Source organism: Mobula hypostoma, chromosome 1 (assembly GCF_963921235.1).
Source record: "Mobula hypostoma chromosome 1, sMobHyp1.1, whole genome shotgun sequence".
Taxonomy (NCBI): domain Eukaryota; kingdom Metazoa; phylum Chordata; class Chondrichthyes; order Myliobatiformes; family Myliobatidae; genus Mobula; species Mobula hypostoma.
The window spans coordinates 217,242,510-217,256,619 of NC_086097.1; the positions used below are offsets into that span (position 1 = coordinate 217,242,510).

At 40.2% G+C, this 14,110-nt stretch overlaps 2 protein-coding genes across 3 annotated transcripts in view; one reads left to right on the forward strand and one right to left on the reverse strand.

Moving 5' to 3' along the window:
- Nucleotides 1-5,930, forward strand: part of adhfe1 (alcohol dehydrogenase iron containing 1) — a 34,327-nt gene extending 28,397 nt beyond the window's left edge. For both annotated transcript variants that reach the window (XM_063064417.1, XM_063064426.1), the window contains 4 exons: nt 254-332; nt 1,672-1,768; nt 2,281-2,438; nt 3,796-5,930. In XM_063064417.1, coding sequence (XP_062920487.1) covers nt 254-332; nt 1,672-1,768; nt 2,281-2,438; nt 3,796-3,879 — 418 coding nt within the window. In that variant the 3' untranslated portion in view covers nt 3,880-5,930. The remainder of the gene's footprint in view (nt 1-253; nt 333-1,671; nt 1,769-2,280; nt 2,439-3,795) is intronic.
- Nucleotides 5,931-9,292: 3,362 nt separating this feature from the next.
- On the reverse strand, nt 9,293-13,592 carry dad1 (defender against cell death 1). The gene is made up of 3 exons (XM_063042006.1): nt 13,231-13,592; nt 10,768-10,900; nt 9,293-9,449 (listed from the first exon to the last, which is right to left on the reverse strand). Exons 1-2 carry the CDS (start codon nt 13,439-13,441, stop codon nt 10,770-10,772), a joined length of 342 nt encoding a protein of 113 aa, XP_062898076.1. The 5' UTR covers nt 13,442-13,592; the 3' UTR covers nt 9,293-9,449; nt 10,768-10,769.
- Nucleotides 13,593-14,110: the final 518 nt, after the last annotated feature.

Genomic DNA, 14,110 nt, shown 5'->3' on the forward strand with positions numbered 1-14,110 from the left:
CATTCCATCCTTATATCAATGTAGACATCACTACTTTAAAAAAAACTTTAAATTGGTTTTACACATGTTCCTTATAACAAATCTATGAAGATACTCAGTAATGGTTTTGATATGCTCAAGAATTTTTACCCATAATTTACGATTCTGTTGGTTTTGTTATGAGATTTGTCAAATTACACAGGATTTTCACAATTCCAGTCACAAGTAGACAAAGATGTTGACTTAGACTGTATGTTTGATCTTCCTTTCCTAGCCATGGAATGTCCTATCCAGTGGCAGGATTGGTGAAAACCTTTAAAGCCGAAGATTACAATGTGGATCATCCTTTGGTGGTATGTACAGGTTTTGAATTGTACACACAGTTCAGCTGTCCACATTAGTTCACATGACAACCAGTTTTAAATGCTATGCAATTCCTTTTCGGTTTTACCCAGTTCTATGCACTGGAGATCACTTCTGGGTGAATTGACCCTGAAGTGAAATTGGGCCAGACATTTTCCTGAATAATTCATTCAGACATCAAATATCTGATGTTTTCCTGGTGTTAAGCGCAGCCCAAATGATGTCTTTATTCACAATCCATAAATTTCAGCCTGCACCTACATATCTTGGTACTGTGACCATTATGGAACAATCTCATTAGAACCAGGAGCAAATAGTGCCAGTTTGTTGCCCTTTTAACTATAAAGGGAGTATTTCACTAACAGGCCTGACTGAGCACCTTTAGAAGTGACCAAGCTGCTTAAAGACTCCACAAGGTTTTGCAACAAAACAGTGAGCGTTTATTTTTCCAGCATTTAACCGGAAATCAATGGGTGCCACAATATTCCATTAATGGAGGCCGCATTAAGGCCATGGCCAGTCACTCGGGGTGTGTCGGGCTCCTGGGATAGGAAAAATAGATATGTGTGCCTGAACAGAGAACCTGCTTCCAAACAAAGTCTTCAGAGACACCATATCCTATTTGGACCTGATCAATGAACAATACATTTATGGACTTGGGTTTTTCAATGATGTGACATTCCGTTGTCATATCTGAACTGCTTACTCCATGGGAGTCACAGTTATATTGACTTTCAATTTCCAAGGCACAGCAAGTCTCTGCTGCATCTTCCAAATTGCTGCTCACTCTTGCAGAAGTGAAATCACTCACACAGGCTTTACGTTACTAAAGAAACTCTTGTGGCCATGTGGTGCCTGCAGACACTTTAGTGTTGTTGCTTATTACAGCAAATAATAGAGGTAACGATCCCAATAAAACTTACTCTTTCAGAGGAAGTGAACATCCCTCCCAACTAACAGCAGTATCTATGTTGTATCTAAAGTCATACTAAATGATTCACTGTTTGGTAAAGTTTCATATATTCAACAATCTACTGTGATTTCAGTGAGGAACAGGTGGCGTGCCAGACAGTAGGGTGTGCCAACATTGCTGTCTACCCATGAACCCAGGTGGCCACTGGTATTGGTTTATTATTGTCACCTGTACCAAGATACAGAGAAAAGCTTGTCTTGCATACAGATCAAATCATTTAGATTATTAGATTACATTATATTTTTAACAGCAGGAATATATAGACTAAGGGAGGATATCTTGATATGGATGTTTAAATAGAGCTTTGTAGAGGGATTTATGCTACTCTTACATAACTGTGATGTTCTCAATTGCAGCCACATGGCCTTTCTGTCGTTCTGACCTCTCCTGCAGTCTTCACTTTCACAAGCCCCATGTGTCCTGAACGCCATTTGGAAGCAGCTGAGATACTAGGTAGGAGTCTGACTCTTCAGCTTCCTCACAATTGAGAGTGAATTTATGGATCAGTCCTTTAATTTCCTCTCAAAACTATCATTTCACAATACAGTTACAAAGACAATTTTATGAATAATGAACCAAAGCTGAAATCTGATCTGTCTTTTACATGAGCCACCATTGATTATTTTGTTATTATGTTTGTTCATTAATTGTGACTAAAGGAATAAACTAAATGGCCGAAGCTTCATCCCCTTTTATTGAAATGATGCTGCATTTCTCATGCCAGATTATCTGATACCACCGGGCAGTACATTCCTCTCCACATAGTCTGTGGTGTCATACAAATAAAGCATTGTGGTTCTATAATTTTTCACATTATTGCCCACATAAACTGCATAGTCATTGGATTAATTGGTAATTTTTGTGTAGTTTCAGATGAATTTTACATATATTGGAATCCCGTGTAAAGTATTGTGCATGCATAACATGATTTTCTTCTGATCCTGCAAACTCTGCATCTCTTTCAGGAGCTGACACGAAGACCGTGAAGCGTGAAGATGCAGGCTTAGTTCTGGCCGATACGCTTCGGAATTTCTTGTTTGAACTGCACGTTGAAGATGGGCTGAGTGCAGTTGGTTACACTAATGAAGATATTCCAGCTTTAGTCAAAGGAACACTGCCTCAGGTCTGCAGTAACATTAATAAAGAGTTTTACAGGACTATTATTCATTAAAATTATTAAACAAAATAAGTTGAGCTAAAATCAAGAACAAAAGTAAATAAAAAGTGGAATACTTCTATTTTAAGTTTTGTTAGTCATGCAAAGAAAATCAGTGTTGTGTAACTCTTTGCTATGATATTAAATGATAGGCAGTTGTACTGAACATTTAGATAAAAGTGGGAAAGGGTTTGCTTTGCTGCCATGAATCATCACAAGATAGATCAGTGGCACAAGAGGATCCAGGGATAAAGGAAATAAATAACCTTTTTACAACCAAATGTTTTGCCGCAATGAAGGGTAATGTAAAGCAAGATTAAACCAAACAAAAATATGTTTGGATTCTTCAATGTAGATGCAAGTCTTCTGCAGCAAGTGTTCTTTCTATGCCATATAGTTTCCATTAAAGAGAGAAAAATTGGTACCGGTAATTTGTTGGCCGCATGATTGCTCCTAAAAGGAAAGAATGGAGCATTGGACCAATTTCTGGAAAGTGGGCAAGCTATCCATGGGAAGTGAAGTGAAATGACACAATTCTTATTGAAAGATAAATCAACTGGAATGGAAAATTTAAAATTTAAATGGCAAGTGGTACAGAATATATTTAAAAATAGAATGGGTGATGTATAAAATGGGTGAATGGAAATAAAAGGCTTCATTGAAATAAGTATCAGAATATCTGGCTAGATTTTTCCTTCTTCCATAAGGATGCAAGTTACAATTATTTCACCTAATCAAGGAGGAAAAATCAGTTAACAATAGACTAGTTGGTCCAATATTAGCTCTCATCAAATTCTTAGAAAAACATCAATGAGTTCTCATTAGTGCAGAGGCTAATCAAGGGTTGTATTGGAGAAATAAATCCAGTCAAGGGATAGAGAGACTAACTTCAGTCTTCAACTCTTCATAGCTTCAAATTATACCAACCCCTGGAATACCTTAATTATTCAGACTTACCTAAATGAACTGCTGTTACATAATACTCATAACCCAACTGTCTTGAGGAAATAATAGCCTTGGAGGCAAGGAATGGGTTGTATTGATAATGAAACATCAGGTATTTACACTAATGTTGCAATTTTCATTTGAGCAGAGACTATCTTTCATTTCAGTCTTCAGCACACTTGCAATAAATAACTTGGGACAAAATTCCTCAGTTGAAGTTTGATTTTGAGGCTAGGATGCCATCACTCTCATCATATTTTTCCTTTATAACATTGTCTACCATCAATCTCATTGTTCTGTTACATTGAGAATGTGTACTGGAAAATAATGCCTTTGAATATTTTAAAATGATAATAACTTTTCTGTTGATCTGTTTTAGGAAAGGGTAACAAAACTGTCACCAAGGCCTCAGACAGAGGAAGACCTGGCAAATTTGTTTGAGTCCTCTATGAAAATGTATTGACCTCCAAGCATAAATACAGAATTCAAAACTACTTCACAAAGAGAACTCACTGAACAAAGATACTGCTGTCTGGTATACCAACATGTCAAAGTGTTACTTAAATATGTTACTATAAACACTGTAAGCTTGTGAAATGTTACTTTTCTGAGTGTCACCAATTGTTAATTAGGTTACTCTCCTGTAATGGTTCCCAGCACAATCCCTGAATCAGTGGAAGGGAAAATGAGTATATAGTTTCATCTGCTACTGCTAATTTTCCCAAGCTGAAAATTACACACTACATTGTGTTCAGTTCCGGACAGGACACATTAGGTCAAGAAACAGGGGAGATTTAGTAGAACATGACCAGAAGATGGGTTTCAATTATAGAAACATAGAAAAACCTAAAGCCCAATACAGGCCCTTCGGCCCACAAAGCTATGCCTAACATGTCCTTACCTTAAAAATTACCTTGGCTTTACCCATGGCCCTCTATTTTTCTAAGCTCCATGTACCTATCCAGGAGTCTCTTAAAAGACCCTGTCCTATCTGCCTCCACCACTGTCGCCAGCAGCCCATTCCACACACTCACCACTCTCTGCATAAAAAAAACTTACCCCTGACATCTCCTCTGTACCTACTTCCAAGCACCTTAAAACTGTGCCCTCTTGTGCTAGCCATTTCAGCCCTGGGAAAAAGCCTCTGACTATCCACATGATCAATGCCTCTCATCATCTTGTACACCTCTGTCAGGTCACCTCTCATCCGCCGTTGCTCCAAGGAGAAAAGGCCGAGTTCATTCACCCTATTCTCATAAGACATGAATTCAGGCAACATCCTTGTAAATCTCCTCTGCACCCTTTCGATGGTTTCCACATCCTTCCTGTAGTGAGGCAACCAGAACTGAGCACAGTACTCTAAGTGGGGTCTCACCAGGGTCCTATAGGGCTCTCAGCTCTTAAACTCCATCCCACGATTGATGAAGGCCAGTGCACCATATGCCGCCTTAACCACAGAGTCAACTTGCACAGCAGCTTTGAATGTCCTATGGACTCAGACCCCAAGATCCCTCTGATTATCCACACTGCCAAGAGCCTTACCATTAATACTATTTTTATAATGGACTATTTAATATAATTGACAGTCTGGAGACATTAGGATTATTCTTACAGCTGAAAAGGTTGACATTCAATACAGGTTTTCAAAATAATGAGAGGTTTTAATTGAGTGACTAAGTTAAAGTTGTTTATACAGGCTCATAAGTTAGTCCCTAACCAGATATTATTGTTTTAAGATTGTTGTTAAAAGAGCAGAGAGAAGTTGAGAAGAATCCCCCCCCCCCCATGCAGGATTTGTAAGACATTATCAGCAATGGGCAAGAGAAATGTAACTGTGAACGATAATCAGTAAAGCAAATGCTCACAAGAATTCATAGGAGGTTGTGTGTTCAGTACAGCTGTGACAATGAGAATGTTTGCACTGGTGTGAGATTCTTTGCATTTCTTAATCCTTTATTCTAAGAATGATCTCATGGCTGGAATAAATACCTATGCCTACATGAAAATTTTTTAACATTATCACAGGGGACTTTTAATATAGAGATTGCACTTGTGTAAACACCAAGTGTCAATACTCCTGTTTTGGTGTAATTTTTAAATGGAAAATAATATAAATAAACTTGCTTTACCATCAAAACATTAGTTATGATTGTATCGATTGTTCAACTGTAGCTGATAAATAATCCCAATGTTCATATGCTGTTACATTTATAAAAGCTTGCAGTTTGAGAAATTTTGTCAGTATACAATCTGTGAAGATCTGATGACGTTAAACTATTTTGAAGTTCTACCCATATTGTATTTCACTATCCCCAACATTTAGATTGATGTTTCCACATGACACAGCATCACTGTTGCCTGAATAGCATTTTATACTAGCTTTGCTGATTATAGTGTAATTGCCTTTTAACAGTTGTTAAACGTTTGAGAAACTAATTGTAAATTGTTAACCCATATTTCAAAGTACCTACTTTTTAAAAAAATGTTTATAATATCTGATCCATCTTAATCCCTTGTTCTGATGTTTATTTTAATTTCTTTAATATGTTTTTAAAAAAGCACTTTTCACTTCTGGCTTAGCCACCTATTGAAATACTTCAACCTGGTTTCTGCACAGTTTGCCTGCTTGTGAACACCTTCAAACAAATAACTCGCTTTGTTAAAGGCATCTTAGAACTATAAAATGTCCCCAGCAATTTTCTGGGATTTGAACTTCTGACTCTGGGGTAATTTAACACCAACCAGAGATTTAACACATGGGTTATAACAGGGGTGAGGCCACAACATGGACATCAAATCACTTAAAAGAGATAAGAGAGCTACCTGATCAAACAGGGAGATCACAGCATGCACCTTCGTTAATGAGTATTATTGTCACATGCATTGAGATACTGTAAAAAGCTTGTCTTGCCCATCATTCATACAAATCAATTCATTATAACAGTATAATAAAGTGTTGCAATTACAGACAATAAGGTGCAAGGTCAATGGTGTAGTTAAAAATTTATCTTATACTAAGAACAATCATAACAACAGATAGAAGCTATCCTTAAGCTTGTTGGTACACACTTTCAAGGGAGAAGAGAAAATGTTTGGGATATTTATGCTGGATACTTTACCAAGACAGTGAGAAATACAGACAGGAGTCCATGGAGAGAAGGCTGGTTTCCATGACTTGCTGAGCCATGTCCACAACTCCACAGTTTTCTGTGGTCACAGGCACAGCATTTGCCATATGAAGGCATGATGTACCCGAACAGGATGCTTTCTATGGAACATCAATAAACATTGACAAAGGTCAAAGGGGACACGACAAACACCTTTCGCCTTCTCAGGAATTAGAGGCACTGGTGAGCCTTCCTGGCTATGGTGTCAAAGAGGCTGGATCAAGACAAGCTATTGGTGATATTCACTCCTTGGAACTGGAAGCTCTGGACCCTCTTGATCTCAGCATATTGATGCAAACAACAGAACATGTACTGTCCCCCTTCCTGGTCAATAATCACTCTTTCGCTGACATTGAGAGAAAAGCTGGTGTCATGACACCATGTCACTAGGCTCCCTATTCCTTCCTGTAGCCCAACTCATTTGTGATACAGCCCACTACAGTTCAGCAGTCCAATTCAACATGGCGCTAGTGAAACACAGCAACGACTTACCAGCAGCAAACAAAACTACTAACTACTTTGTTATCACACTTTTTCCAGTAAACAATCACTGCAATAGCCTGTAACTTCCCTTTCGGAGTTGTGCTTTGAAACCGCTGCACAACTTGGCATTTTTGTGGTGTGAACAGAAGTCTCAAATGTGCAGGATATTTGCAGCATGCCGTGTGGTGACGGGGCCTTAGCTCAAGAGCGAGGAATGAGCTAATGTATGGCCATTACCGGAGTGGACCTGGAACCAGCTCAAAGCAGCAGATCTGAGGCAAGGCAGCAGGGCCCGAGCCCAGGAGCAAGGAACAAGCCGATGTTTGACTGATTTAAACACCGGGCCAGACTATAAAAGTCTGGTATGGGCTGAACCAAGGCAGCAAGAATAATCATGGAAGAACTGTTGCATATCCATGCTGACTGTAGTCTGTTAGTCAGGAAATCAAAGATCCACCTGCAAAAAGAGATGTTCAAGTTGTCAGTAATATGTCATCAAAGCCAAATTATTTTGATTAAAACTTAGGTTTACTATAATCACTATCTGAATTGCCCTCAGGGTACTGTACAAAATGATGTAATAGATGTAACTCCAACGTTTGTACTGTTATTCATAAAGCCAATGCATTAGTACAGTGAGCTTAGATTAAGCATAACTTGAAGTAACGCTGACAAATCTCTTCTTTCTCCCCTCTCCCCACCAAAATCAGGCAGAAGATATAAAAGCCTGAAAGCACATACCACCAGCCCAAGCACAGCTTCCATCCCTGGCTTTTGAGACTATTGGACAGTTGCCTCATACAAGAAGGTGGACAATTTACCTCACTGTGGCCTTGCACCTTATTGTCTTCCTGCACTGCACTTTCTCTGTAACAATCCAGAATTAAATGTCCAATCACAAACATGAGAAAACCTGCAGATGCTAGAAAACCAAACCATACACACAAAATGCTGGAGGAACTCAGCAGGCCAGGCAGCATCTAGGGAGAAGAGTAAACAATTGATGTTTCAGGCCGAGACCCTTCATCAATACCGAGAAAAAAAGATGAGAAGTCAGAGCAAGAAGGTGCACCACCAAGCACATCTTTCCCTCCACCCCACTTCCGGCTTTCTGCAGGAATTGTTCCCTTGCCATTCGTCCCTCCCCACTGATTTACCTCTTGGCACCTCCCCCTACACCACCTCCCTACCATTCAGGGCTCCAAACAGTCCCTCCAGGTGAGGCCACATTTCACCTGTTGGGGTCATCTACTGTATCTGGTGTGACGTCCCGTATATCCGTGAGACCCGATATAGATTGGGTGATGGCTTCGCTGAGCACCTACATTCCGTCTGCCGCAAAAAGCCAGATCTCCCAGTGGCCACCCATTTTATTTCAACTTCCCATTCCAACATGTCAGTCCATGGCCTCCTCTACTGCCGTGATGAAGCCACACTCCGTCTGGAGAAGCAACACCTGTATTCCATCTGGGTAGCCTCCAACCCGATTGCATTAACATTGATTCCTCGAACTTCCAGCAATAGACCCCCTCCCCCTCATCATTCCCATTTCCCTCTCACCTTATCTCCTTACAGGCCCATCATCTCCTTCTGGTGCTTCCCTTTCTTCCATAGCCTTCTATCAGATTTCCCCTTCTCCAGCCCTTTCTCTCTTTCACCGATCGTCTCCCCAGATCTTTGCTTCACCCCTCCTCCAGTTTCACCTATTACCACCTTGTATTTCTTCCTCCCCTCCCCACCTTCTTACTGACTTCTCAGCTTTTTTCTCCAGTTCTGATAAAGGGTCTCAGCCCGAAGCTTTGAAACTTCCCAAGGCTTTGAGTGCCACTATACAAAATAATTATGAAAAGGTTTGCATGTTTAATTATTAGGCATTATCAGAGTTTTGCTAGATTACTAAAGCTCTCGGAACAGGCGTAAGTTTAGGCAAAAAAATAATTTGCTTGTTTTCACTTCTCATAACCACTTTAAGTCAGTCTGCCCCATCCCACCAAAATAGTTAAGTGCAGAACTTATTTGTTCTCAAGAAATGAAAGTTTAAGTCAATACTGCCTCACCAAAATAACATGGTAACATTTGGAATGTTATCCTTGTTGGTAACTTCAATGCTCTGTCACAAAACTGAATTTGTCACAGACAAAATTAGCTAATTTAATAATAACCTGCAGCTGAATTTGCCATCACATCTTTGACCAGTTTCTAATCCATCTTAATCCTCCAGTAACTAATTAAGACGTAATCAACCATTTTGTAAAAGACTTTTTTTAATTTTGTTTTTTTACATATGGAATGAAACAGATTTTGTAAACAAAATACAAACTGATCCAACGCAGCATCAACACAGGCTCCAAACTGCTGGGGTTACATTATTCCTGCTGCACAGCTACAAAAACAAAAGAGAGTTAGGTTACAGACAGATCAGCTATAAGTTAAAAGGCAGAGCAGGCTGAGTGTCCTACTCATGTTCCCAATCCTTTGTTCAATGCCAACAAATGCCATCTAATTCTGTTAATATACCTTAAATTTCCTCTCAAAATTGCTGACAGCATTGTGCCCCTTCACTGGGGAAACAATACATTTAGCTTCCATCACTCAAAATGACAGGTTTCTAAGAAATTTATTTCAAACCCCACTACAGATAAACTTACACCAAGAATAAAGACTTAAGGGCATGATGGTCACATTTCAAATCTCATTTGTACCTTCTGAAATTCAACCTTCATAACTTATTTTATGGGCTAGACCCAAAAACCTGGTTCATCTGCTGTCTTTCAGAAGTGATGTCAAAATGCATCTACTTTTCATGATGATCTCATAGCACTTTTTAAAAGAGCATTAAGTTCCTAACCAATATTTATCAGTTACCCATCAATACATAACCTAGTCTCTACAATTGTGTGCACAAATTTTCTCTGTTTCTGATATTAATAGAGCAGTAGTCATAGACAATTAATTTTACTTTCAAGGGGTCAAGTATTTTGAAAAATCCAGAAGTCATGAGGCACCATATTAAAAAGTAAATTCACTTTTTGAGTTGGTGTTATAAAAAAATCCTAGCAAAGGAAAATTTCTGATCTATCACATCCCAAAAACTCGTGGGAAGAAAAGCACAAGGGAATCTATTTGACTTCATCACTACAAATATTTAATAAGTCAAGCAAGACAAAGAAAATGGTTTTTAAAAACTGATTCCAAATTACCCAAGATCATAATCAGGGTAATACGTCACTTAGTAAAATCGAAGATGGTCAGCACTTTCCTCTACACTTTCGCAATCCTGATCTCGGAAAAATATCAGTTTATCAGTGATTCCAATTATCTAACTAGATGTGAAGTAAACAGTACTATTTTTTTTATTCAGTATCAATTGGGATGGAACTCAGATCAGCCACATTCATAGAATGTATTAATATCATGCTTGTCTGTGAGGTACCACAATTAGTCCCACTATCCTTCTGAATATGCTAGCATTTTTCAAGTTGATATTCTCGGATAACATCATATAAAACTTATTCCACTTTGTTTTTTCATGACTTACATTTCAGAAGAACTGAAAATATGAAGAGTCAGAAGCCAAAGTTAATTCTTTCCTTCCAACTCTAACTAGCTCCACAAAGTTTTACTATTCCCAGCACATTAGACAATACAGTACAAAGAACAAAAAAAAGCTGAAAAGCAACTCTTCCACTCCTCATACATACCTTCAGCCTATGAAGTTGATCACCACCAAATGAAGGATGGTACTGGCAAAGAGGAAGTCAGCAAATGCACGCTCTGGTGAAATGCCAATGAAATCACCTTTATTCTGAGGATTAATCTGTATCCGCAAGCAAACTGTGGTGATAGAAAAAATAGTCTAAGCAAAGCACTGCGGGGTTCCAACAAAAAAATACGTAAACATAAAAATATTAAACTGACCTTTGGTCACAAGTCCAAAACAAAGCCCACCATTCAATTTACACTAACCTCACTGGATGGCAATCAAGAACACACCCATTTCAAACACATTCAATATAATTAAAGAGCATCAAGTGATAGCCCATAGAGTATAATAGCATAATAATAACTTGTGTCAATTAAATCCAATGGAAGTTGTTTTTTTTTAAAAAACAATTGCACATCACTGGGTTCATTTAACACAACACACATAAAAATTGCTGGTGAACGCAGCAGGCCAGGCAGCATCTATAGGAAGAGGTACAGTCGACGTTTCGGGCCGAGACCCTTCGTCAGGACTAACTGAAAGAAGAGATAGTAAGAGGGAAAGTGGGAGGGGGAGATCCAAAATGATAGGAGAAGACAGGAGGGGGAGGGATGGAGCTAAGAGCTGGAAAGTTGATTGGCAGAAGGGCCAAATTGAGAGGCTCGAAACCGAATCCTGAAGCCAACTGGAGTAAGTTGGCAGTGAGTGGAGTACTGTGTCCAGTTCTGGTTGCCTCACTATAGGAAGGATGTGGAAGCATTGGAAAGGGTACAGAGGAGATCTACCAGGATGCTGCCTGGTTTAGAGAGTATGCATTATGTTCAGAGATTAAGGGAGATAGGGCTTTACTCTTTGGAGAGGAGGAGAATGAGAGGAGAAATGATAGAGGTGTACAAGATAATAAAAGGAATAGATAGAGTGGATAGCCAGTGCCTCTTCCCCAGGGCACCACTGCTCAATACAAGAGGACATGGCTTTAAGGTAAGGGGTGGGAAGTTCAAGGGGATATTAGAGGAAGGTTTTTTTACTCAGAGAGTGGTTGGTGCGTGGAATGCACTGCCTGAGTCAGTGGTGGAGGAGGATACACTAGTGAAGTTTAAGAGACTACTAGACAGGTATATGGAGGAATTTAAGGTGGGGGCTTATATGGGAGGCAGGGTTTGAGGGTCAGCAAAACATTGTGGGCCAAAAGGCCTGTACTGTGCTGTACTATTCTATGTCCTATGGACACACGTTCCAAGAAAGGATATATGGCTGTAATAGTGAGTCTGAGTCAAAATGTGGTCGAAAAGTTGAAGGGCCAAAGAAATTAAAGATGGGGAGCTGTGAGATAGTTTCACTAAACTCCTGTCAAAGAGAAGATTTTAATTTCTTCAGTGTAGGCATCACATTGTTTCTTTTTCCTGACCAGGCAGTTGTGATGGACAATGACTTTGTTCTGCTCCCATATTGGGATTCATTAGCTTTCTCTTAAGCCACAATGTAGAAATCAGATATCCATGAATGGGGCAGGAAGTAGCTGATGAAACTAGTTTATGTTGAGAGGTGGTCTGCTCCTTCATTACTTAGATAGGGTTTCTATGTGCTCCTAATGCTCAACCTTTAAATTCTCCATGCCATCTCAGATGTTCCTTCTTCACTATGAAAGGTCATAGGCCAGATATAGCAAAGTATCAGTGGAGTTGCTCCAATTGTAAGAGGATTCGAGTATATCCTTGAACCTTTCCTCCCTTATGCCTGATAATTCCTTCCCATGACAGAGCTCATGAAGAGTGTTTGATGTTAGGCAAGCAATTGATACGAGATGCACAAACTAGTGTAAATGGCATGCCCAATACTGGGGGTACTGTAAGAAAGTTTGTGTTGGCAAAATGTGACACTGCACTAAAAAAGCTTGACAAAAGTGTTAGGGCAATACCATGACAATCCCAAGCACACTGTGAGAAACAGTACCAGCCACTATACATAGCCTATTGGACTCCATGGGTTGGGATTTATTGTGAAATACCCTCCTCATATTTTGCTTCCCACACAAAAAAAATCTACAAGAGAAAATCTGCAGATACTGGAAATCACAGCAACACACAAAAAACGCTGAAAGAACTAAGCAGGTCAGGCAGCACCTTTGGAAAAGAGTACAGTCGACGTTTCAGGCTGAAACCCTTCCAAGAAAAATCATCTTGTTCTTTGGTGACATGCAATCCAATGGGTTTACCAGAGAGTCAAACCAAGCTGTATTGCCCCCAATACGTATCTCAACCGCCCACAACAGCGACGGCCATCCTCACCCCCAATCCAGATTCTCCTTCCTTTTGCATATTTTTGTACTCTGGCCCCAGCTTCCCACACCACCCAATCTCCTGCCTCTCACACAAGGCCCCACAACAGGCCTGTACCCTCTCAGCCTTACCCACCCCACCCTCCCCTGCTCCCGACTCCATTCTCGAACCCTTGTCCTCACCCGCCAGCACGAAAGAGCCCACGCAGGCGATGAAGCCGGACAGGAACGAGTTGAAGGGGAAGGTGCCGACCAGCGCGCAGTATAGGAACTGGGTGGCGCCGCTCAGCGCCATGTACAGCAGGTAGGAGTCGAGCAGTTTCAGCCGGAGAGGAGTGCCGGCCGCGTACTCCTGGGAGAAGCGGGTGAGAACCGAGAAAACCGAGCTACGCATTGTCAAACTGGAACCTGATTGCGGAAAGGCAGCGAAGTCCTGCACACACGTCAGCAAACTCGTCCTCACAGTAATTCGTCCGACCGGACCCGTGGTTACTGCGGCCACGCAAGCACTGTTCCGCCCTATTGATGATCACTACCATTTACAGCTTTTGACTTTTTATATAATTTTAAAGCTATTTGTTTCAAAAGAAATCAAATATCCCCTTTAGGATTTATCGCTGGTAAGTTTCTATCAATTTCCAGGTGAAATAAAAGAAGGTTAATTCATCCCTGCTCAAATCAATTCCGTCCACTAACAAATTTCCCTTACACTGTAACTGGTTCTCATCTCTGATTATAACACTCGACAACACACTGGACTCGAGGTAACTTAAAATGGCCAATTGACCTACTAATTCGCTTTGGGATGTAAAGGGAAACCGGAGCATCTGAGGAAAGTCACCTGATCAAAGAGAGAATGTGCGAAGTCCATATAGACAGCACCAGAGGTCACTATTGAATCTAAGTTAGTGGTGCGAAAAGGTTTCGCTCTACTAGCTACACTACTGTGCCAACCTTCAAATACCACCAAACATTCTTTTCTAAGAAGTTATTGCCCCTGAGAAGTTAGTGTTTAGCTCCCATAAGGTTGTTGGGGAGGAAGTTACGTAAATGGAGGAACAAC